General features: G+C 59.6%; 2 protein-coding genes across 9 annotated transcripts; both read left to right on the top strand.

Moving 5' to 3' along the window:
• Nucleotides 1-430: 430 nt before the first annotated feature.
• POLA2 (DNA polymerase alpha 2, accessory subunit) lies at nt 431-11,014 on the top strand. Of its 5 annotated transcripts, none has more exons than XR_011137148.1 (19): nt 441-612; nt 2,514-2,641; nt 2,718-2,803; nt 3,008-3,062; nt 3,136-3,245; nt 3,328-3,521; nt 3,648-3,736; nt 4,201-4,356; nt 4,443-4,505; nt 4,717-4,759; nt 5,160-5,284; nt 6,124-6,162; nt 6,513-6,586; nt 7,871-7,979; nt 8,615-8,721; nt 9,167-9,226; nt 9,778-9,904; nt 10,014-10,305; nt 10,662-11,014. XR_011137148.1 is itself a non-coding variant. In XM_068923739.1 (18 exons), the coding sequence occupies exons 1-18, from the start codon at nt 510-512 to the stop codon at nt 10,158-10,160; spliced, it is 1,815 nt and encodes a 604-aa protein (XP_068779840.1). In that variant the 5' UTR covers nt 431-509; the 3' UTR covers nt 10,161-10,418. The 5 variants fall into 5 exon arrangements, 3 of the variants coding, with proteins under 3 accessions (XP_068779840.1, XP_068779839.1, XP_068779841.1); XR_011137147.1 differs by having other exon boundaries at nt 443-612; nt 4,177-4,356; nt 10,662-11,013; XM_068923739.1 differs by lacking the exon at nt 10,662-11,014 and having other exon boundaries at nt 431-612; nt 10,014-10,418.
• An 852-nt stretch (nt 11,015-11,866) lies between these two features.
• CDC42EP2 (CDC42 effector protein 2) lies at nt 11,867-22,306 on the top strand. Of its 4 annotated transcripts, XM_068923751.1 has the most exons (4): nt 11,930-12,066; nt 17,863-17,952; nt 18,063-18,517; nt 19,877-22,306. In XM_068923751.1, the coding sequence occupies exon 4, from the start codon at nt 19,994-19,996 to the stop codon at nt 20,684-20,686; it is 693 nt and encodes a 230-aa protein (XP_068779852.1). In that variant the 5' UTR covers nt 11,930-12,066; nt 17,863-17,952; nt 18,063-18,517; nt 19,877-19,993; the 3' UTR covers nt 20,687-22,306. The 4 variants fall into 4 exon arrangements, with proteins under 4 accessions (XP_068779851.1, XP_068779852.1, XP_068779855.1 ...); XM_068923750.1 differs by lacking the exon at nt 18,063-18,517 and having other exon boundaries at nt 11,867-12,066; XM_068923752.1 differs by lacking the exons at nt 11,930-12,066; nt 18,063-18,517 and adding an exon at nt 13,133-13,372.
• The last annotated feature ends 351 nt before the right edge of the window (nt 22,307-22,657 follow it).

Below are 22,657 nucleotides of genomic sequence, written 5' to 3' on the forward strand. Positions count from 1 at the left end.
GGGTGGGGTAGCTGGCCACCATCTCCCTGCCTCCCTCGGGGGAGGAAATGGGGTGTTTTTACCACCTGCCTGCAAAATATATAATATATTGACAGAATTTTTTTTTCCCCTCCCTGTTTTTGAGTAAAAGGCCGGCGTGGGGCCCGGTTCCCGGCCGCTCCTGTCATGGCCGCTCCTGTCACGGCCCGGCGCCCCCTCAGCGTCGCGCTGCGCCACAGCCGGGGCGGGAAACTCTTCCCGCCTTTTTCTTCCCCCCCCCCACCCCGTGGGGGAGGGGGGAGGACAGGTGCCGGCCACGCCCCTGAGGGGAAGGCGGGACGGGCGCACCGCCCCCTCCTCCCATTGGCTGACCGCCCTGTCTCGTTTGCATAGCCGCGCCCCCAGCGCTGCTCCGCCCCTCACCGCCTTATAAGGCTGGGGCTCCGCCCCTCCGCGCGCTGCCGTCAAGCGCGGCGGTGTCGCGCCCGCGCGGGCTTTTCGCCGCGGCGGCGGCGGTGGCGGCAGGAGCGATGGCGGCGGCGGCGGTGGAGGAGCCGGTGTCGGCCGAGGCGGTGCTGCGGGAGCTGGGGCTCTTCGAGCTGGGCTGCGACGGCGAGGACGTGCCCGCCAAGCGTGAGGGGGCCGCGGGGCGTCGGGGGGGGGTGGCGAGGGGGTGTGGGGGGGTGTTGGGGTTCGAGGGGGTGTTGGGGTTCGGGGGGGTGTCGGGGTAGTTGTTGGGGTTCGAGGAGGTGTCGGAGGGTTGTTCGGGATCGAGGGGGTGTCGGGGGGTGTTGGGGTTAGGGGAGTGCTGAGGGGGTGCTGGGGGTCGGGGGGGTGTTGGGGTTCGAGGGGGTGGGGGGGTCGAGGAGCGTCAGGGGGGTGTTGCGGTTAGGGGAATTGTTGGGGTGTCGGGATTGTTTGGGGTCGAGGGGGTGTTGGGGTTAGGGGAGTGTCAAGGGGGTGTTGGGGGTCGAGGGGGTTTCGGGGGGGTGTTGGGGGAGTTGTTGGGGTTCGAGGAGGTGTCGGAGGGTTGTTCAGGATCGAGGGGATGTTGGGGGGGGTGTTGGGATTAGGGGAGTGCTGAGGGGGTGTTGGGTGTTGGGGTTCGAGGGGGTGTTGGAGGGTTGTTCGGGGTTGGGGAGGGGCTTTGAGCAGTGTTGTGGTTAGGGGAGTGCTGAGGGGGTGTTGGGGTTCGAGGGGGTGTCGGGGTTGTTGGGGTTCAGGGGGTGTTGGGGGTTAGGGGAGTGTCAGAGAGTGTTGAGGTTTGGGGGGTGCTGGGATCAGGGGAGTGTCAAGGGGGTGTTGGGGTTCGAGGGGGTATCGGGGTTGTTGGGGTTAGGGGAGTGTTGAGGGAGTGTTGAGGGAGTGTTGGGGTTTGGGGCTGTCAGGGTTCGAGGGGGTGTCAGGAGAGTGTTGAGGTTTGAGGGGGTGTTGGCGTTCCAGGGGATGTCAGGGGGTGTTGGGGTTGGGGGGTGTCGAGGGGGTGTTATGATTTGGGGCTGTTAGGGTTCGAGGGGGTGTCGGGAGGATGTTGGGGTTTGAGGGATTGTTGGGGGGTGTTGAGGTTTGAAGGGGTGTTGGGTTGTTGGGGTTCGAGGGGGTGTCGGGAGGATGTTGGGCTTCAGGGGTGTTGAGGGGTCGTTGGGGGCTGCTGGGGTTCAAGGAGGTGCCGGAGGGGTTGTTGGGTTCTGGGGGGGGTGTCGGGGGGAGGGTTGTTAGGGTTTGGGGGTAGCAGGAAGAGGTGGGGGTTGGGGGTCACAGAAGGGTTTGGGGTTTTTTAGGGGTGTTAGGAAGGGGATGGGGTCTTGGGGGTGTTGTTGATCAGGTTTTAGGGGTATCGGGTGGGAGCTGATGGTGTCTAAGAGGTGGGTCACGGTTGGGGGGTGTCGGGGGTGTCAGGATTTAGGATCAGGGAGGGATGGGGGTTGGGGGTACCGAGGGTATTTGGGGGAGAGTTGAGGGTATTGAGGAAGGTGTTTTGGGGGGCGTTGGGGTATTTGGGGAGGGTCGAGGGAATCAGGAAGGTGTTCTGGGAGGTATTGGGCATGTTGGGAGGGTCGGGGGTATCAGGGAAGGCGTTTTGGGGGGGGTCGGGGTATTTGGGGAGGGTCAGGGGTATTAGGGAAGGCGTTTTGGGGGTGTTGGGAAGGTCAGGAGTATCGGGAGGGTGTTTTGGGGCGTGTTGGAGTATTTGGGCAGGGTTGGAGGTATCAGGAAGGCATTTTGGGGGGTGTTGGGGTGTTTGGGGAGGGCTGGGGCCAGGGAAGGTGTTTTTTGGGTGTTGGGAGGATCAGGGGTATCGGGAAGGTGTTTTGGGGGGTGTTGGGGTATTTGGGGAGGAGCAGGGGCATCAGGGAAGGTGTTTAGGGGGGCGTTGGGTACGTTGGGGTATTTGTAGGGGGTATTAGGGACAATTTTGGGAGCTCCCGGGGTTCGGGGGCGTCAGCGCTTGGGGGGATAGGAGGGAGGGTGTTGGGGTTCAGCGCTCGGGGTGGGGGCGGGCGCCCTGCTGACCCCCGCCCGCCCCCCCGCAGTGGTGGAGCTGTGCCTGGCCCACGGCCTCAGCCCCGTCACCCTGGCTAACGAGCTGCTGGCCTTCGTCACCAGCAAGGACTTGGGCACGCTGCTCACCGCCGACGGCCTGGCCGCCTTCGAGCACGAGGTGGGGTCCCCCGCGCCCCCCGCCCCAACCCCTCCCCAACCGCCGCGGGCGCTCACCCCCTCTCCGCCGCCGCCAGGTCCTCGCCAAGCGCAGCAAGAAAATCCCCCGGAGAACGGACAACCGCTACGCCGGTCTCCGCGACATCCATTCCCTCCAGGAGCTGTATCCTTCGCCGGAGCTGTTGGAAGGTTTCGGGGGTTGTCATTTAAGAAATATACATTATATATATTTTAATCGTGCTGCGGGCGGACGTCCCGGAAGCGGCGTTCAGCCAGGGTGGGGAGAGACCCCCGTTCGCGTCCCCTTCCTCGAGCCTGGCGCCGTTCCCGCCTCCGGTGGCGGCGAAACCTCCTTAACGAACGGCAGCCTCGACGAGGACGAGGAAGAGGAGCTGCTGGACGCCTACGCGACGCCCTCCAAGGTGAGCCGGCGGCTTGCGCCCGGCGCCCGCGCCCGGCTCGGCGGCGCCCCGAAACGCCCGCTCTCTCCCGCAGGGCTCGCAGAAACGCGCCGGCGGCGGCACCCCGGAGACCCCCCGGCCCAAGCGGACGCTCTCGGCCCGCAGCCCCTACGCGCTCTTCTCGCCCAGCAGCTTTTCGCCCAGGTGAGGCCCCGCCGGGGCGACGCGGTGGGGCAGAGCCGCCGCTCCGCGCTCGCCCTCACCGCTCCCTCCCTTTCCCGCCTAGCGCCACCCCTTCCCAAAAATACACCGCCCGTGGCGGCCGAGGCGAGGTGGTGGCTTCGTTCGGCTCCGCCCGGGGTCCCTCCTGGAGCGGCGAGGCCGGACGCGGCTGCAGCTTGAAACTTTTCGCTCCGCCGGAAGAAAACCTCACCAAAAGCTACAAATTTATGTTCCAAAAAGCCCTGGACGTCCGCGAAGGTAAACGCCTGGCGGGAGGGGACGACGCCCGCTGACCCGAGCTGCGTAAATAACCCCCTTCCGGCGCCTCCGAGGGGGTTTCGGCAGGGACGGGTGCGGACGCGACCCCCCGCTTTGCCCCCTCAGTGCTGTCGTGGAGGATCGAGGAGCTCGGCCGCGTGCTCAAGGAGCGCTACGGGCTCGAGGAGTTCTCCTCCGTGATGCTGCCGGCGCAGGTAGCCCCCCGCGGCCGCCTGGCTCCTTTGGGCTTCTCCGTTGTCCCCGTTTCTTTTTTTTGGTCCCTTCCCCGCCGTGTTTTTTTTATGTTTGTTGGTTTTTTTGGTGCCTTTCTCTTGCCCCCGTTTTTCTTTGGGTTTTGCGCTTCTCTCTTGTTCCCGTTTATTTTTCTTTTTGCGCTTCTCTCCTGTCCTCGGTTTTTCTTCCTTTTTCTCCTTGCGCTTCTCTCTTGTCCTCGTTTTTCTCGTTTTGGGGGGTGGGAGGGAGTTCTCTCGTTCCCATTTTCCTTTATTTTTCACTTTGTGCCTCTCTCTTGTCCCCCTTCTTTTGTCCCCACCTCCCTGTCCTCTCCTTTTTTTTTTTTTAATTACTATTTTTGGCTTAGCTGCGGATTTCCATCTCTCTCGGGCTTCGGGGACGCGACTCCGTTCTCCTGTAGTTCCTTCCGCTCCCGTTCCCGCAGGAGCCGGTTACGGTCCTGGGCCAGATCGGCTGCGACAGCAACGGGAAGCTGAACGCCCAATCCGTGGTGCTCGAGGGCGACCGGGAGCACTCCTCGGGCGGGCAGGTGCCCGTCGACCTCTCGGAGCTGCAGGAATATTCCTTCTTCCCGGGCCAGGTGAGGGCGAAGCGCCGGGGTTTCGGGAAGGACGGTGGCACCCGGCTCCTTCCCGGCCTCACCCGTTTTTTCCGGCTGTTTCCCAGGTCGTGGCCATGGAGGGGACAAACAGCACCGGGAGACGACTGGTGGCCTCGAAGCTGTACGAGGTGAATCGCCGCGCGACGCCCCCCCCGGGAGCCGTTTCGGGGCCGTTCGCGGTGGGACGAGGGTCGTTTCCGCCTCTCCGAAAGCGCCGGGCGGGAGGTCACGGAGCGCGGCCACGGCTGCTCCGCGAGCCGAGCTTTCGGTGCAAACGGAGCCGCGTTTCGGCGAGGAAGAGGATTCCCCTCATGCCATCGCTGTGCGTTTTTTCCGCAGGGGGTGCCGCTTCCCTTCTACACGCCTCCCGAGCCGGCACAAGGTGAGCGCGATCCCGCAAACGCGATTCTTCCCTCGGGGAGCGGGATCGCAGCCGGCGCAGCGTCCCCCCTCCGGTGCAGCCGGAGCCCCGTTAGCGTGACGGGGCAGAAACGAGCTGTTTTTAACGAGCCCCTTGCGGGCTCCGTTCCCGGATGCGATCCTGGCAGCCTGTTGTTCGGATAATCGGATAAATTCCTCGCTTGGGCTCGGGCTGGCTCAAAGTTTGGCTTTTTGTGGCGTTCCCTCAGTCTCTGTTTACGGGGGAACAGCGCAAAAAGCCAAACTTTGGGCCGGCCCGAGCGCAAACGAGGAAATTTGACGGACGAGCAGGGAGGGGATCGGGGCTGGGCCGGGCCCGCGGGCTCGGAAGCGAATGCCGCCACTCTCCGGCGTCCCCGCAGACGCGGAGCAGCGGATGGTCCTGGTGGCCTGCGGGCCCTACACCACCTCCGACAGCATCGCCTACGACCCCCTCTCCGACCTCGTCGACGTCATCAACCGGGACAAGCCCGACGCCTGCGTCCTGGTGAGATCGCGGGGCGTTTTGGAGCTGCCGCCAATAGGGTTTTTTTTTTTTTTTTTTTGCACTTTGGTCCTTCAAAAATCCCGCTTGAAGGGTTAAAAAACAAGGGGGACTCTCCGATCCCGTTTAAACCGCGGGGAATCGACGGCTTCAGAGCACGGCTGGGACCCTGAGGTTAAAGCTGGCTTGCTGCCGGGTAACGAGTGGGTTTTGTTTAGCCCGTAACGAAAAGCGAACGCTCGAGGCCGTTTCAAAACGTTTCTCGAACCGCTCTGAGCCGCCGAGATCATCCCGCAGCCCAACCGCGGCGCGAGGCGAGGCTGCTCCGGGATAATCCGCGTTTAAAAGCCCTCGGCGCTCAAACCCGACAGCAAAGCCCGCTTCGCACCTTAGGGTCGCGCAAAAGCCCCGGTTCCCTCCCAACCGACGGCAAATCCCCCTCTGAAATCCCCCGGGAGACGCGACCTGACCTTCCCTCTCCCGCTCAAGGGAGGATGCTCGGCCGACGCTGCTCTTATCCGGGCTCCCGGATTTGGCCTAGCTGCTTTGGGATTAAGGGATAAAACTTGGTTTGAGCTTCTCAGAGCAAACTAATAAAGAAAAAACCAACACTTTTAGCTGGGTGCTTAAATGGGATTTTCCTCCGGAGGGAGGAAGAGCCGCCCGCGGCCTCTACGGCAGCGTTACTCTTGTCCTCCGAGTCCGGAGAGGGACCCCAGGAGTCCTAAAAAAAAGGCAAAACGCTGCTCTTTCCCCCCTCTGCCTGACTTAAATTTGTTCCTGGGGCTGGTGCCTTTTTCTCCGGGTTGGTTTTTCTCACTGCGGTTGCCGTTTCTTCGCAGTTTGGGCCTTTCCTTGACGCCAAGCACGAGCAGGTGGAGGTGAGGCTCGCCCCGAAGGGGGAAGCGGGATGCGGCCAGCTCCTTCCGGGGGTAGGGGGGCGAATCCCGTCGGGATGGCGACCCGTTAACGGGGCAGCTGCCATGGCGGGGGGGGGATTCTTACCCAAATTCCTCCGGCCCGGATGGATTTACTGTTCCGTCTTGCTGAATCCCCGCGGATCTATCGCTTGGCAGCGTCCTGACCGCTTTGGGGGGGGAATCCGGAGCTGCCGGGAGCTTTTATCGCTGGTCGCCTTCGGAGCGCAGCCTTTTCGGCTAAGGTGGTGGCGGTGCGGGGGGGTCCTGGCGTCCCGTTTGCTCGCTTGGATCGTGCCGTTCTCCCTTTCTAGAACTGCCAGCTCCTCGGATCCTTTGCCGACGTCTTCAAGCTGTGCCTGAAGACGATAATAGAAGGGACGAGAAGGTAGGGAGGGAAACCGAGTCGGCGCGGCTCGACGCCGCGCTTCGCCCCCGGCAGCGGACGGACGCGCTCTTTCCCCGCGGCATCCCCAGGCCTCTCCTTACAGGGACGGGACGCGGGATTTAACGAATTCATCCCTAACGAAGCCGTGATAAGCGATTGGCGGCGGGGGTCGCTTCCCGCTGGCTGTCCGGTCGTGTCCCTCGGTAACGCGGCCGCTGGCATGAAGCGGCGAGCCGGTAGCGGCATCCTCGGGTGCCGGGTGGGGAAACTGAGGCACCGGGAAAGGGGCAGGGCTGTGCCAGTGCCGTGGGAACCAGAGTTGGGTGAAAAACCTCGTTAGAGAGCCCGTAACGAGGCCCTGGAGTGGATTTTGGAGCGGTTTTGGCTCACTACGAGCTGTAATTCATACTCGACTCCCAATTTTTTTTTTTTTCCCCTCCCCTCGGTGCCCCGAGAGCGCTCGGGAACGATCCGCGTCGTTCCGCGGCGGCGCTTCTCCCCTCCCGGCGGTACCGAGGCGGGGAGGAACGGCGCAAACAACGAACAAACGAGGCTTTCTTCCCCGCCGGGGCGAGCGCCGCGCGCTGCCAGCCTCTTTCATCCGCTGCCAGACTCCGGCAGCGGCCCCCGCCTCTCTCTCGGGAAAACATCGCAGCCCGACGCCGCGGCGCCCTGATTTTAGGAGCGCGGACGCTCCGGGGCGCTGGGCCCTCCGCGTCCTGCCCGAGGGCTCCTGTAGAATTTCTCCTTTTCATTCAGCCGAATTGACGTTTAAATCAGCCGACTGGCTTGAGCTTTCCGTGCCTCGCGCCGAGGCGCTCCGCTCGCCCTCTCGTTAGGCGAAAACGAGGCCTCGCACCCCAGGATTCGGCTTTTGAGGCCGGATTCGTGGCTCCGTTGCTTGTAAACATCTCCGCTGAGAAGTGAGAAGGAATTGCGATCTCTGGGAAACCGGAGCCCTTTTTGTGGCCGAATCTGGTGTAAAAAGTGCTCCGAAAACACGGCGCGGTCCGAGCCTCGGGTGTGGGGTAGCTCTGCTGCCGGCTTCGCAGCTTGGGTGGGAAAAGGAGATAAGGGGATTTTGGGGGCTCGAGGGGGATTTTGATCCTCCCAGAGCCTGTGCCCCCGACGCGGGGCTTTCTGAGGCCGCCCGGCCGCAGCTCGTCCACCCGGAGCGGGCGCCCGCCGCGTTTCGATGCCTTAAAAGCTGAAGCGGGAGCGGGCGACCTGCGTGGCTTCGGCTCCCGTTTTCTCCCCCGTAACGGGTCGCTCTCTTCCCGGCAGCGCCGGCTCTCAGCTCGTCTTCGTGCCGTCGCTGCGGGACGTTCACCACGACTACGTGTACCCGCAGCCGCCCTTCGCCTACCCCGAGCTGCCGAAGGAGGACAAGCCGGTAACGTCCTCGAAATCAAACCCGTCCTCGAGCGAAACGGGATAACGGGTTTTGGTCGCTCGTTTGGGGCGAAAAGCGGCGTCTTTCTTGCGGGTTTGCCCTCGGCCTGTAGAGCGGACCCGTCCGGAAAGGACCGGCAGCGGTTCTCGCTGGCAGGATCCGCTTGGGAGCTCCCTGAGGAGCAAAAATCAGCGGAGCTCAGGCTTCCCGGGAGAATCCAGCTGCGATTCACTTTATTTCTACTCGCTCGCGGGTGAGAAAGCGAGAGCGCCAGGGAAACCTCCTCTGACCAGGAGGAGGAGCTGGGAACGGATGTCCTGGCTGCTCCTGCCCCTGTGTCCCGCTCGTGAGGTCGTGGGGCTCCCCGAGACGCGGGGAAATAAGGAATGCCGTAAAAGATATCAAGATGGTTTTGCCAGGAAAAACGCATCGTTTGAGGCGGATTTGTAGAGCCCAGCCCTACGCGTCTCCTAACCCTCTTTTTCCTAATTTAACGCGTTTCTGACCGAGGAGCTTCCACGCCGCTGTCGTGGCGTCGGGCGACTCCCCAGCCCGTCCCTCGGGTTTAGACGGATTCGGAGATGCCGGCGGCGCCCTTGCCGGAAAAACCCATCGCGTCCCCCTTCTCGTTTCAGCGCGTCCACTTCGTCTCGGACCCCTGCACCCTGGAAATCAACGGCACCGTCTTCGGCTTGACCTCCACCGACCTGCTCTTCCACATGGGGGCCGAGGAGATCAGCAGGTGGGCGCCCGGAGGCGGCAGCGGTCCCTTGCCACGTTTTCGCGGCGGGAGCTGCCGAACCCAGACCCAGACTCGCCGGGTTTTAGCCGCTCCTGCGGAGAGAAGCCTCAGCCGCTCCCTCCGGGGTCGTTTCGCTCCGTTTTGCCTCTCTGGCATCCCGCCTTGGCGAACAAAATGCCACCGGCGTTTCTCTGCTCGGGCTGTTTTTCTCCTGGCGCGTCGCGCTCCGTTTGCGGGGCTCGGAGGAAGAGCTGGCCCGAGCCCGCGGTGCTGGGCAGAACAAAACGCTTCGTTAGCCGCTTGCCTGCGTCGCTAATCAGGCCCGCTGGCTAATTGAGCGGCGCAGCATGTCAACAGTGACCTCACAAACGAGCTTAAGCGCTACCTTTTATTCCCCCCCCCCCCGCCCCGACTCCTTTTATAGCTTGTTTTCGGTCTCTTACAGCTCCTCGGGCATCTCGGACAGGTTCACGCGGATCCTCAAGCACGTCCTGACGCAGAGGAGGTGAGGCGAGTTCCTGGATTGTCGCCTAGCCCTGCCGAAAAAGGGCAAAACAACTGAAATGGCGCGCTGCCGTCCCTCCCGCCCCGCTTAGGGTGACGTTTTTCAAGTCAAAATGCTCCTTTTTGAATTCGATAACCCTCTAGATGCGCGATTTGGGGGTGCTTAATGCCGTACGTCTTCCAGACCGGCCTGCGCCGTCCCGCAGGACGCAACTGGGTCGGATTTTCCAGGCCGGTGTCCCGAGAACGGCCGGTAGCAGATGCCTGAGGACGGGGTAAAAGGAATAGGAATAACTGCCCACTCCGGAACGATCCGGTGGTTTTATGGCTCTCCAGATTAGCTCCGAGCTCCCGCTTGTTCCCCTTGAACAGACTGTAAAAGAGCGGCAGCTGTACGCTGATGTAAATTTGACCCAAAAGCTATGTTCTAACACCAAAACTGAATCCGGTTTAACGCCCAGCCGGCTTCCTCCGCCGTGAGGAGGCGTCGGCGCTCTCGCGATGCCGGAGGACGCGGAAGCGCGGACAACCTCTCTCTGCTCTCTCCGGCAGTTATTACCCGCTCTACCCGCCCGCGGAGGAGATGAACGTGGACTACGAGAACTTCTACAGCTACGCGGCCCTGCCCGTCACGCCGGACGTCCTCGTCGCCCCCTCGGAGCTGAGGTACTTCGTCAAGGTAAAGCGGAGCGGGCTTTGTCCGCTCTCCCGTGCCGAAATTCCCCCTGGGAAATTCTCCTTGGACGTAAGCTGGGATCGGTTTTAACGCGCCGGCTCTTTCTCCGCAGGACGTCCTGGGCTGCGTGTGCATCAATCCCGGCCGCCTGACGAAGGGGCAGGTCGGCGGGACCTACGGGCGCCTGTACGTGCGGCGGCACGACGCGGAGGGGGAGCGGAAGAGCCCTTGCGTTGCCGCCCAAGTTGTCAAAATTTAAGCCTCCGCTGGGCGGAACGACGGCGGGAGACGGGACGAAGCCGATCTCTTTGGCCCTCTCCCTCCGCGTAGCCTCAGGACTGCTGCTTTCGGGCTGCTTTTTTTGTGTATTTTGGCACCTGCAAAAGGAAACAACCAAACGCCAGGTGGGTGCTGGAGTTGGCCCGAGCGTGGCAGGAGCCTCCCTTGGCGTCACCTGCTGCCAAGCTGGGCTGTTCCTTCAGGGAAGCAAATAAAATGCACTTTGAATTTTGCGTATAAAAAGAAAAAAAAACCGCAATGCCCTAACGCAATTAATCTGTGGGTTTCGGCGCTTTGCGGGGGGGAGTTGACCCGATTAGCCCCCTGGATTTGCGTTCTTTCCCCCCAAAACTGAACGCCAACGGCGCGGAGCTGGGTGCCCGCCGGCGCTGGGGAATTTGGGTGCAGAAAGTGCTTTTTAAATTTTTTTTCCCTCCTCCCTTTTTTTTTTCGCCTGGATATTCACGACGCCTTACACCAGCGAGGGGTTGCACAGGCGGCCGTCTCGCTCGCTGGTCTCCTGCCTTCGGCTGCCGTGGCGATTACAGGCTGTGGGAAACCGGAAAAGAAACCTCGTCAGTCGGTGCCGAGCGAGGGAAACCGCGTGCTTGGTCTTCCCTCGCTAATTTTTCCGCCTAATGGGCTTGCCGTCCTAATGAGCGCTAGCTCCAGCCTCCGCAGCGTCCTTAAAACTCGGAGCACCGCGAGGGCAGCGTCGCCTCTGCCCGATACCCGAGTCCTTCCCCGAAGGGTTGTTGGTCGCCGCTCAAAGTGTGAGACTGTATTTTAAAACACGTCAGAGGGTGGGGGAAAAAATAAAGACAAAACAGAGCTAACAGCCGCTTTCGGCCCTTTCTAGCGACGCTTCAGCTCCGCCACGGACAACTCTATATGCGTTTAACCAGCCTGCGCATGTTCCGGAGCCAGGTTTGGGCTGGGCTTGGCCTCAGTTTCCCTCACAAAAAGGGTGTTTTTAGCTAAAACGCGCGAGCTGGGGCGAAGGGTGCCACGTCAAGGGGGAACTCGGGGCTTTTCGCCGGGGGGGGATCTGAGGTGAACGAAGCACCCGGCGTCGGCTGTTGCGATCCGGTGTCCTGCCCGGAGTGTCTCTTGCCTCTTAATCACACGCCACCAGCTCCTCTTGAGGAGGCTAATCTGCAATTTTAACGAGCGGGGGATCCGGCCGGGAGCGTTTTAACTCGGCCGCGTCCTTTCAGGCCTGACTCCGAACTCAAACCGGGCTGACGTTTAGTTCCACCCCTCCGTCCGTGAGCTCGCGGCGGCAGAACGAAACAGCCGGGCTCTTTCCAGCGCCACGTCCCCGAGCCGAAACTTAATTCTGTTAGCTGGGAAACCGGGGGGGGGGTCGAATCGGTGGGAATTCCCAGGGATTATTTTGGATGGATGAGTAATGCCGCTCCATCCACGTTCGCTCCGTAGGGAATCCTCCCTTAGCGGCTGGAGTGGACGCAGCTTTTTATCCCGTTTTGCGCTTAATCCCCCCCCACCGCCGCCGTCTTGCGAGTCCTCCCGCCGGCAGCATCCGATGGGGAAAAGCCGTGGCGACGGGCTCCTGCGAAACGCTGCTGTTTTGCTGCCGGGCAGTCAGAAAGGCTGGAAAAACGCTACCGTTCTCGTTCCGTTGGCGGCGGCCGAGGCTCCGTTGAGAGCAAACGTCGGCACCGGGAGAAGCGGGGAGCCGAGGCGGCGCGCTGGGCCCGGGGTGGGGCTTGCCAGGGCTCGGGGCCGGCCAGCGCCGTCGCTCCAGCATTGGCCGGGGCGGCGAGGGAGGGAACAGAGCGCCGGCTGGATGCGGCTCATCGCAGTCGGGTGCGCGAGATCGCAAAAGACGGGAGGAAGACGAAGGTGGCGGCTCGGTGGCGGCGGTGAGTACCGGGGAGGCCGGCGCCTTGGCGGAGGTTTCGGTTTTCTGGTTGCGGGGGTGGCGGGAGGGGGACGCACGCCAGAGTGGCGTTTCCCTACGGCGAAGCCCCTGGGGCATCCCGGCTCCTGAAGCATCCCACCTCCGTCGCCCGCAGAGCGATGCTCCCGTCCCCGCCGGGAAGGCCTGCTGCGGTACCGGCCCGTTTCCCTTCCCGTCTCCTGTCTCTCTTCCTGACTCCGTGCGGCGCCTCCGTTTCCCGGCTTGCAAAACGCGGCTCGTTCCCGGAGCGCTGCCGAACGGGGAAGCGATGCGGAAGATAAGCTGCGCGTGTGCCGGGGAGGGACGCGGCTTTTCCACGCTAGGAAGGAAGTTTTTGTTTCTCCGGTCGCTGCTGTCATGTTTCCCCCCTGCTTCCCTGCCGCCACCGACCCACGAATCCAGTCCTGAAATCCCATCGTGCCGCTTATCTCATCCCGTCTGCTTGCCGCCAGCTCCGAGACCCTCCGTGGCGTTTGCTTTCCCAGCGGATGAATTCGGGAATCGGCACAGCTCGCCCGGAGTCGAGCTGGGGCACTTTTTTTTTTTTTTTCAACCGAGAAGGGAGGAGGCAGAAGCAAATTCTCGCCCGCTGGAGACGATACCGCAGCCGAAATCGAATCCAGCCTATTTTAAATCTGGGGGGGGGGGGGGGATCGCTTACGTGTTATCTATAAAAAGACCCAATTGCCTCCTTTTTTTTTGCTACCGATCCAGCTATGCTCAGTGCGCTGCTTGGTAATTTTAGCAACCAGCTGTGAAGTTTCTACCCGGCTCGGGATTAAAACGAGCTGATTCGTGATCCTTGAAATAGATATCGCGCTCGAAACGCCAGCGGCCGGATCCTCCCTGCCCAGAGCGAGGCGGAGGAAAGGATCGCGGCGTAAAAGCGCGGAGGGCCCTGGCAGGTTTTAAATCCGCGGCTGTGTCAGCATAGCTGGGAAGGCGCCGAAGATATCCGGTGTCGGGACTTTGGCTCCGATACAGGGATATCGGAACGACCTGTGCCCTGCTCCCACCCAGATCCATCTGCTTCCGAGGAAGATGAAAAGAAACTCGGAGCAGGCGATTAAAAGCTCCCGCGTCCCACCGGGGAATTCCCGGCTCTCGCCCCCGCCGCCCGGGGAAGGGCTCGGCTCACGCGTCGGCTTGGGTGGTTGTTGCTGGGTTCGAGCTGTTCCCGTAGTTTTTCCAGGGAAGGATTTCAGCCCGTAGCCGCTCCAGCGGGAATCGGGGCAGGGAATGCAATGAAGCTCCCCGTCCGCTCAAAGGTGGGGTTGCCCGGCGAAGGGGGGAAACCGAGGCGCGGAGCTGGGGTGCGAGGCGGCCTCGCCCGAGTCGATCCGCGCCCCAAACCGCCGGCGGATGTTTCTCCGCCCGGACGCGGCCGAGCCCGGCGAGTCTCCTCAGCTACGTCGCGGCGTGTTTTCGGCTGCCAGGGAACGGGCTGCTGCGCGCGGGAGATGCCCGCTTGGGCCACGTCCTGCAACAACCAGAAGAGACCAATTCTTCCCTGCGGGTTTCCGTGAGGGCGGCGCTGGGCGACGCGGGCCAGGGTCGCAGCAGCCCCCCCACCCCAAAACGCATCCGCCAGGGTTTTTCCCGCTGCTCTGGAAGACCCGTATTCCCCATCCCATCGTGCCTCCAGCTCAGCAAGGGGATGCGCGTTCACCTCCCCAGCAAACATCCCTCTTTTGTGCTGCAAAGGTGAAACTTTTTTTTCTCCCCCCCAGAAGAGGATCTGCGACACATGCAGCCTTCTAGCGGCTGCTGGAAAGAGCCTCGAATGAGGAATCTCTTCCCAAATTTTGTTTTTGTTTTTTTGCTTGTGCATCTCCTGGCGCAAGTCTTTTGCGCTCCTCTTTTAGGTCTGCTTTTACACAAGGTTTTCCCCCAGAAATAGCTGCATTTTACCCAGGTGACTATCCTCCCCCCAGCTCTCTCAGCTGATCTAATTCAAGCTGTTACCTCCCCCTTGAAGGTACCTAAATAACGAAGCTGACTAATAAATGAAGCTGATAGGGCACCACCCTGGGGGAATACACCCAGTGCCCTGTTCAAATGGGCTGCCAGAGCACAGGAAAGAGGCCATTGGGTTGAGCGGATATTCGGAAACGTTTGCTAGGAAGATAGATAGGAGTTACCGGCTTCGTTTTCTGTGGCAGTCATTAACTCTTGTCCTTGCTCACTTGATTTCTGGACCCTGGAGTGTTTTTCACCAGACCTGTGCGCCCCTATATAATGAATTTAAGCCTTAATTACCTTTTTGTGGACCCTTTATAAATAGTCTGTGGAGCTGCCAGGGTTCAGGGTTGAAAACTTGCTGCTCTGTCCATCGGTGAGAGCCTGAGAAAGTTCAGGAGCGGCGGCCCTCTGTGCCGCGTGATGAAGCGTAAGTCCCTGCAACCGGATCAAAAGGAAACAAGCTTTACGCCGGGTGCGGCCGTGGGAAATTAGCTAAACGAGCTAATCTTAACACAAGCTGGGAAAAGGGGGCGGGTGCCGCGGAGCTGTTGCAATGAGCGCTCCCCGAAACGCGTGGTGAGACGCTAGACCTCACGCTTTAGGGCTCGAGTTGATCTCTGAATTATTAGAGACGGCGATGAAACCCAACGTGGGAAGCAGATTAACTGGCCTCTATTTTGGGGGCCTCGGATCCGCTTTTGGAGCGTTTGGTGTTGCCGCTGCCTGGAGCAGGGAAGCTGAGGGCTGCAAAGAGGGAAGAAGTAATCCAGTCTCTGTATCTGCCGGGTTGGCAGGACGAGTCCCGCTTCGGGTCCGTTGAAACTCTGCCTTTAAATCGCAGTCGAATCGTGAAGCCGTTCCTCCACAGCTGGGACGAAACCCCTGGGAACTCGCGCTGCTGCGAAAACAGATTCACTGGGCCCAAATTTCCCTGAAAAAGGGGGGGGAAAGTAGATTAGCGGTGGAACAGGTTGCCCAGAGGGGTTGGGGCATCTCCTCGGGGAGGTTCGGAGCAGGTTGGGCCGATGCCTGTCGGGAGCGATTTTGGGTGAGCTGATCGCGCCCCCAGACAGGGGACGGCCCGCGTGGTTTCGCGGGGTAGTTTTGATGACACGCGACCCTCTGACTTTCACCTTCCTCGGAGTTTTGCGTGCTCAAAAAGCTCCCGATCGGACTGTGAGGAGGGTGCGAATACTTTTGGCACCACGCAAGCAGAAAAGGAGAACGATTTGGGTTTTGTTTTTTTTTTTTGGAGTGATTTTTCCATTTGAATAGTCACAAGTGACACCGGTAGCGCAGCAAGAGCTCCAGGACGGGCCCGTGGAGGGACGCGAGCGCCGAAACGCCGTCCGGCGAGCGCAGGACCAGCGCCGGAGGTCTGAATACCCACGCGAACCTGGCGCGTCCTCCTTCCCTCCCCGCGCTCGCGAAAGGCCGCCTGGCAAATCGTGTTTGTGCAGCGTCTCGCTCAGCTGCTGACTCAGGAGCTGGCTGACCCCATCTGCCGCGGCAGCAGGGACGGTGTTGTCCTCGTTTTAAAGACGGGGGAAACTGAGGCACGGAGCTGTTTGTAGCGACGTGCCCGAGGCTATCGAGCGAGGCATGAGAGCCGTGGTGTTCTGCGCTCCCGGGCTCTCTCTGCGAGGCAATAACCTCTACCCGGAAATAAATTTCCGGGGAGATAAGCGCCCAAGGTGTTTTATCCGTAGGGAGCTGGTGGCGGAAGGCAGCCGTCCCTCTCCCTGCATCCGTTTCGGGGGTCTCCACCTCAATTTCGGGGGCATGGCGCCCTTCCCGCAATCCCTGCATAAAGGGGGATCGCAGCCAGGGCGGGGTTTGACTCGCAAAGGAATTTTTATATGCAGGGAGGGAGCTTTGCGAGGGGAGGAAAACCCAAAAAACTCTATTTCCCTCCCCAAAAGGAAAGGGAGTGTTCGATGAGCTGGAACTAGCCCAGTTCCCCACCCAGGGCCAGATGGCCTGCGTCACCCTGCTCCTGACCCCCGGAGCACTTTTTCCGCAACAAAGCATCTACTACTCCTTTTTTTGTTTTTTTTCCCCCTCCCCTTCTTTCTCCCTCTTTCTCTCTGTGCAGCCTGCCAGGAATCCTATTTCACAGGGAGCTCTCCCAGGACACCTGGAATTTTGTCGTACGTTAACCGTATCGGGGTGTTTTTAAACAGGATTTTTAACTCGGGTACCTCCCATCGAATGCTGAGGAACGGCGGCCCGGCGAGTTGTCACCCGCCGATCCGTAGAGACGAACGGGGTACGGCCCAAAGCGCGGCGTTCGGCGCCAGAGGGGCCTCACGCGGAGCGGGCGCTACGAGAACACACGGAAATAAGTCAGCAGAAATAAGTTATGGGGTTATTGGAAATAAGTTATCGGAAATAACTTATCGGGTTATTCTGCTTCTCTGAGCAGCAGGTTTCCGACCTCTTCCCCACCTGTCTTGGATCCGCGGCAGCGTATTCGCTGCACAGGCCCTTTCCTGCTGCACGCTGGTGACACCGCTGATCTTTTCTCCGCTGAATGTGTCCCCTAAATTGGGGAAAACTTTGGGAAAAGGATGCTGAGGATGCTTCTCATCCAAAAAAACCCACCTTACTCCCCTTGCTTTTGGGAGCAGATGATCCTTTCCCAGCTTGCGCTGCCAGAAAATGACCCTTTGAGACCTCTTTTCTCTTCCCTCTTCACTGCTGCGGCTTTAGTACAGGGGCGAAGCTGAAGCCACCGGGAATTTTCCCAGCAATTTCGACAGCTCCCTGCCCTGTGAATTAGCCCCAGCGCCTGAGCGCTCGCCTTTGTCCGCCGGCGGAGCCCGCTGGGCTTTCAGGCGCTTGAAACCCCGCCGGGAAAGGGAGGGGAGAGGGATTTGGGCTCGCCGGCGGGAGCAGGTGCTGCGGAAAGCCGTTAAACCGAAGCTCTGGGGGCTGCGTTGGGCTGGAAGAAGACAAAAGGGAAAGCGGCCCCGCGTCGGCAGCGGGACGAGGGAGGTCTTTCCGCAGCGCCGGGCTTTTTCTGCTGGCCGTTGTCCCCTGTCGGCTGTGACTCCCGAGTCCTAAACCGAAAACAAAAAATATTCTGGAGTTTTTTTTTTTTTTAAAGTTGTTCCGTGCCGAACGGAAGGTCCCACGCTGGAAAGCTGCTCTCGCCTTGTGACCGCCGCAAATCCGCGGCGGTTTCTTACGTCCGCGGCGCTCCTCGGCTGTGGCCTCTCCGGGATAAGCTGTGCCCGGCTGTGCGCCGTGGTTTTCCCGTCTCAGAAGCGCGGGATGGAGGAGCTGAGCAGGATGAGTTGTCCGGGGTGGCCCGGCAAGTCGGGGGATGCATCTGGCTGGCTGAGAGCAGATCCGATTCGGATCCCCGGTGGGAAGCGGTTTCCCTCGCTCCCTTCCCCGCAGCGAGCGCTCCGACAGCCGAGGGCAGCGGCACGCTCCGCTGGCGTCTCCTCCGCGTTGGAGGAACGAGCCGAATCCCCCCAAACTGGGCTTTTTCCACGGCTGTCCCAGCCCCCCTGCAGCGAGAGCCCTCACGGCGCAGGGATGCAGACGGCGTTTCGGCAGTGGGATTATCACCGCCGGCATTAGGCCTGGGGCTGCTCTCTCACTGACGAAGGGATTTGCACGAGCCAGCGTCTCGTCCGTAATTAATTTTTTTCAGCCGTGATGATCTTCCCCAGCTCTCTCTGACCTCACCTGCGCTGCCGTGAATTGAATTAATGGCAGCAGGGTGTAAAGTGCCACGGGCCCGGGGTGCTTTCGGGTTGGTCCTTATTTGGGTCTTGCTTTACAGGTGAGGAAACGTAACGGCAGCTCTCAGAGTAGAAAAGAAGACACACCTGGAAAAAAGAAGGGAATAAACTATTTCCTGCGACCGGCACAGGTAGGACGAGGCCTACCTCGGAAGAACTCCCTAACGATAAAAGATAGGGAAAGAGCCAGGCCAAGGGGGACGCAGCGGTTTTCCATTTCTGTGCGTTTTTTTTTTTTTAGGGACGGATTTGACAAGAAGCTGCAAGGGGAAGGGGCAGCACGACCCGGCAGCCCTCTCCGGGCTGCTTTGTGCCGCTCCCTGTCCTGTCGAGGGAGGCGGCAGTTACTAACGCCCGCGAATCGCCGTCGCTTCCGGCAATGTCTTTGTGCGGTTTTTAAAATCCCGGTGCCTTTTCAAAACGCACAAAAGGGGCAAAAACCCGCTGAGTGACCCAGCTTTGAATACAGCTGGGCGCGATGCTCCCAGCTCCTGCCAACGACGCTCGTAATTGAAATGTTACCCTCGGGGAAGCAGCCCCAAAGGAGATCCGGCTTAATTCACCCGGCACCGGCTGTCATTCGAAACGGCTGGCGGCTGCCGCCGGCTCGTGGCTCTTTCAATAACTTCTTGTCATCCCGCAGCTCGGTTTTTTCCGCCCAAACGCGGGGAATTGGGAAGAAAAGCAGCCGGCTCGGTGAGGAGACGGTCGTTCGGGGTGGTAAAACGTGGGGAAGAGGTTGGCAAGGCGGGGGGAAAAAAAGGCCGTCTGGCTGCATCCAGCCGGGCTTTTCTCCGCTTGTTCCGCCTTTGTGCGGCGGCTGGCGGAGAGCCGCGGCCGGGGTTCGCGTGCGGCTACGACTGACCTCTTGCGAAATCCCTCGTAGTCCGGAGGCTGACGGGAGGAGGAGGAGGATTCGGCCGGGGGTACTTCAGCCGCTCGGCATCTCTTCTTTTTTCCCCCGTTGCGAGCGTAGCGCAGAGCCTGGCAGGAGCTGTGTGTTAAAACGCGGCGTTAGCGGAGGCTGAGCAGCGTTTTAAGGTTATTTTTGTAGTAGAGTCGGGGTTTGGCGCGCCGGACAAGCCCCCTCTCTAAAGAGCTTAAATCGTGCGTTGTGTTTGTAGCCTGTATTAGATCAGATCCCTTTTTTTTTTTTTTTTTGTTGAGGTGGAGATGGTTTTTTTTTCCTCGGTGTTGTGGAGGAAATTAGTGGCAAAAGTGAAAAATCAACATGCTGGCTTTCAAAAGCGTATTTTAGGGTTTCTAAATACGATGTCCTTAACCGCGGGGGTTTCTCCTAGTGAGGTGCCTCCTGCGGCTGCATGTGACATTCATCGCTGTAAATGCCCGTTCTTACTTTATTCCCCCCCCCCCCAATAATCGCTGCCTCATTTGCCCATGATTGCCAAAAACTGGAACTTTTTCCCGCAGCAAAAAGGGGCCTTTTACAGGTCACCGTCCCTCTTCGAATTGGGCACTTGCGCTTTTAGTTGCGCAAGGATTATGACTAACGGGGAGGGGGAAAAAAAAACCCAACTTCCTCCCCCACGACTGTATTATTATTATTTTTCTTCTAGCTTTTCTCTGGGTGGAGCTGCACTAGGGCTGGACCACGGAGAAAACAAAAATTCCTGCAGGCAAAACTTCATCTCTTGGGCTAGAAAAGCAGCTTTCCAAAGCTGCGTTCGCCTGACCGTTAACTATACCCCCCATCCAACCCCTTAGTCCTTTCCCCGATCGGCCCTGTTAAAATAGGGGTCCGCTTGGATTTCAGCCTCTGACCCTGTTCCTCGTCTTCCTGAAGAGCTCATGCTTGAAAACGCGTTGGCAGATAAACTCTTGAGAGCGCTTATTTTTTTTTTTCAGTGCCTGGAATTAATTACCTGGCTTGTTTTGCTATTGATAACGCAGCCAACGAACTTTAGATAGAGCAATTGAGAGAGTCTGGAATTAATTTCCAGACGTGTTTACGCGGAGAAGCTTTGTCCTAAATGTTATATCCCGCTCCTAAGCGTGTGCTTTTTTATTTGTTTTTTTGTTTTTTGTCTTCTGCAGATTATTTTTTAAAGCCCACATCGCTCGGATCGAGGAGGACGACCGCCTCCGAGAGAGCGTTCGGTTGGAGGCTCCCGAGACGGCGCTGACCGGGCAAAGGCTTTGCTCCTCGGCAAGATGTCCACCAAGGTGCCGATTTACCTGAAAAGAGGCAGCCGGAAGGGTAAAAAGGAGAAACTCCGAGACATCCTCTCCTCCGACATGATCAGCCCGCCCTTAGGCGACTTCCGGCACACGATTCACATCGGGAGCGGCGGGGAGAGCGACATGTTCGGCGACATTTCTTTCCTGCAGGGGAAATTCCACCTCCTGCCGAGGACGGCGGGAAGCCTGGACTCGGACAAGGACGGCCCTTACGCGGCGCCGTTCGAGTTCGCGCGGACCGCCACCGTCTCCGGCAGCGAGCAGCCGCCGGCGGCCGAAACCTCTTCTCCCCTCTTGAAAAACGCCATCTCCTTGCCCGCCATCGGCGGGCCGCAGGCGCTGACGCTGCCCGCGGCTCAGGCGCCCCCCAAGCCGCCGCGGCTGCACCTCGACGACAAAGCGGCGTCGGGGAAGGACGAGGGCCGCACCGCGCCGCCGCCGCCTCCCGACGCCCCGCGCCGCTGCCTCGGCGGCCCTCCGAACGGCTACGCGGAGGAGCAGGGCAAGGACGAGCCCTTCCTGTCGCACGCCGGCTCCCTGCTCTCCCTCCACGTGGACCTGGGGCCGTCGATCCTGGAGGACGTCCTGCAAGTGATGGAGAAGCATCAGGACGAGAGAGCGGGCGGCGCGATACAGGATTCGGGGAGGCAGGAGATCTTGACGTGAGAACGTAAGGACCGACGCAAGGAGAAGACTTTGAAATACAGATATTTTGTTGTCGTTGGGGTTTTTTTTTGGGGGGGGGGGTATGTTTTCTTTTTTTCCCCAAGCGGCTCTTGAATTGCCTGGAACACCTCCAACTCGTGAATTTGACCCTGCGTGAGTCTCATCTTCGCTAATCGGATGTCGTACGCTCACGGGAACGCGTCGTTTCCTCGCGCGGACAGGATACGAGCGTTTCTTCCCGGCGCTGCTTTCCGCAGACCTCTGGATATCCCCCCGGAAAGCAGGGTGGGGATGGGGGGAGTTACAAAGCCAAGACAAAACCGGCAGCGCTCGCTGCTAAATCGTACCGCCGCTTCCCGGGATGAACTTTAGCGACCTGTTAAAACTGGAGGACTGTGCTTTGACTTTTGAAAAGAGGGAAAAAAGAGGGGCGGCGGGGAAAGACTGTGCCGTTCTCGATTCTTTGTACTGGATGGGGTGTGAAGGGTGCAAAACGGGGGGGGGGGGGGGGGGGGAATTTGACACAACGCAGCAATACAACTGAACTCCCAAACGTCTTGCTCGAGGCTTGGCCCCTCGAGGTGGGAGCAACTCAATCCACACTGTGATTTCCAGTGCCTCCGTTGGCCTCTCTTTGCGTGTTTTTTTTGTTTTTCTTTTTAAGAGCCTGCAAACAGGTAAATTCTAGCGGTTACAGAAAAATAATCCGTCAAGCTTTAGCGTCGCGCCTTCTCTCCGGAGCAGCAGAGAAAGCTTAACGGGCTCCGTGGTTTTAGTGCCTCAAATCGCGGCTGGGTTCAGGGGGGTTCGGACTCCGAAGTCGGCTAAAGCGTCGATAAAGCCCGAGAAACGTTAAGTGAGGGCGAGCGAGCCCGAGAGCGGATTCCCGCGGTTGATCCTCGATCCCTCGGCGGCAGCTGAGCTCCGTTTAAGAGACGCCGTCCCAATCGACTGCGGATCGTTCAAACCGGCGGAGGAAGGAGCGGGTGGAAGACTTTGGCCTGCGGCACGCGGAAAGCTGGACGGAGTAACGCAGAGTCCCTTCTGCTTTTAAAATCAACGGCAGCGCACGTTCTGCTGACGCTGGAACTAGGGAGAGAACCATGACAGCAGTTTGGCTCGTTCCGTCGGAGCTGCCTGGAGTGTTTGTTCATCCAGTTCCCAGTAAAATCCCCTAGGTATATTTTATTTAAGTCCAGCTCGCACGCTTGGATTTTTTTAATTTATCCGCACCTAGACAGACTGGAGCTCCTAGCGAAATCAAGCAAGGAAAAGCCCTTAAAGCCTGGTCTCTGATTCGCAGTTTCCTGATTCGTTTAAAAAATAAAAAGAGGATAAGAAATAGCTTTCCTGTATCAGGCGGGCAGTGAGGCTCGATGGACGTAAAAGCAAGCAGGACCTCGTTGCTTAGATGTTGCAATTAATTAACCATATCATTCGTAACCGTTTCGGGCCGTCCCGGCGCAGAACGAGGCTGGGCACCCCCCAAGGAATTAAGGAATGTCTTAAAGTGCACTGACTTTTTTTGCTTCTTTCCCGGAGCCCGAACGCCTGTTTCCTTACACCACCACTGATTTGCTCTTTTGTACAGAAAGTATCATTAAATAATGAGTCATTAGATTAATGAGCTCTCATCTCCTCACTGCACAATGGTGTCTTGGCTCTCGTTTGTCGGGCCCATCTGTTTCTGCTGGGAGGCTCGGCCGAAAAGGAGGCGAAGGCGCTTGTGGGTGAGGTGCCTTGGGAGGCAGCGCGCTGCGAAAACTACACAGATTTTGGGGGTTGAACGACTCGTTTTGCCAATTTGTCTAGTCTGCAGGCTGCGAAACGAGTTTAAAACCGAGCCTAGTTCAGCCTGGAATACATCGGTATGGCTTTTCAGGCAGCCGGCGCATTTTGTTCCTGGTCGGTTTTATGCAGTTTTTTTGGTTCCACGGGGCCAGATGTTGATCTGGAACAAACCGATGTCGC

Source organism: Struthio camelus, chromosome 35 (genome assembly GCF_040807025.1).
Source record: "Struthio camelus isolate bStrCam1 chromosome 35, bStrCam1.hap1, whole genome shotgun sequence".
NCBI classification, from domain to species: domain Eukaryota; kingdom Metazoa; phylum Chordata; class Aves; order Struthioniformes; family Struthionidae; genus Struthio; species Struthio camelus.

Bases quoted from the DNA above. Each gene is read 5' to 3' on its own strand.
- POLA2 (XM_068923738.1), top strand. From the start codon at position 510: ATGGCGGCGGCGGCGGTGGAGGAGCCGGTGTCGGCCGAGGCGGTGCTG. The intron at 3,737-4,176 runs GTAGCCCCCCGC...GTTCTCCTGTAG, and splicing joins CCGTGATGCTGCCGGCGCAG to TTCCTTCCGCTCCCGTTCCC. The intron at 7,980-8,614 runs GTAACGTCCTCG...TTCTCGTTTCAG, and splicing joins TGCCGAAGGAGGACAAGCCG to CGCGTCCACTTCGTCTCGGA.
- CDC42EP2 (XM_068923750.1), top strand. From the start codon at position 19,994: ATGTCCACCAAGGTGCCGATTTACCTGAAAAGAGGCAGCCGGAAGGGT.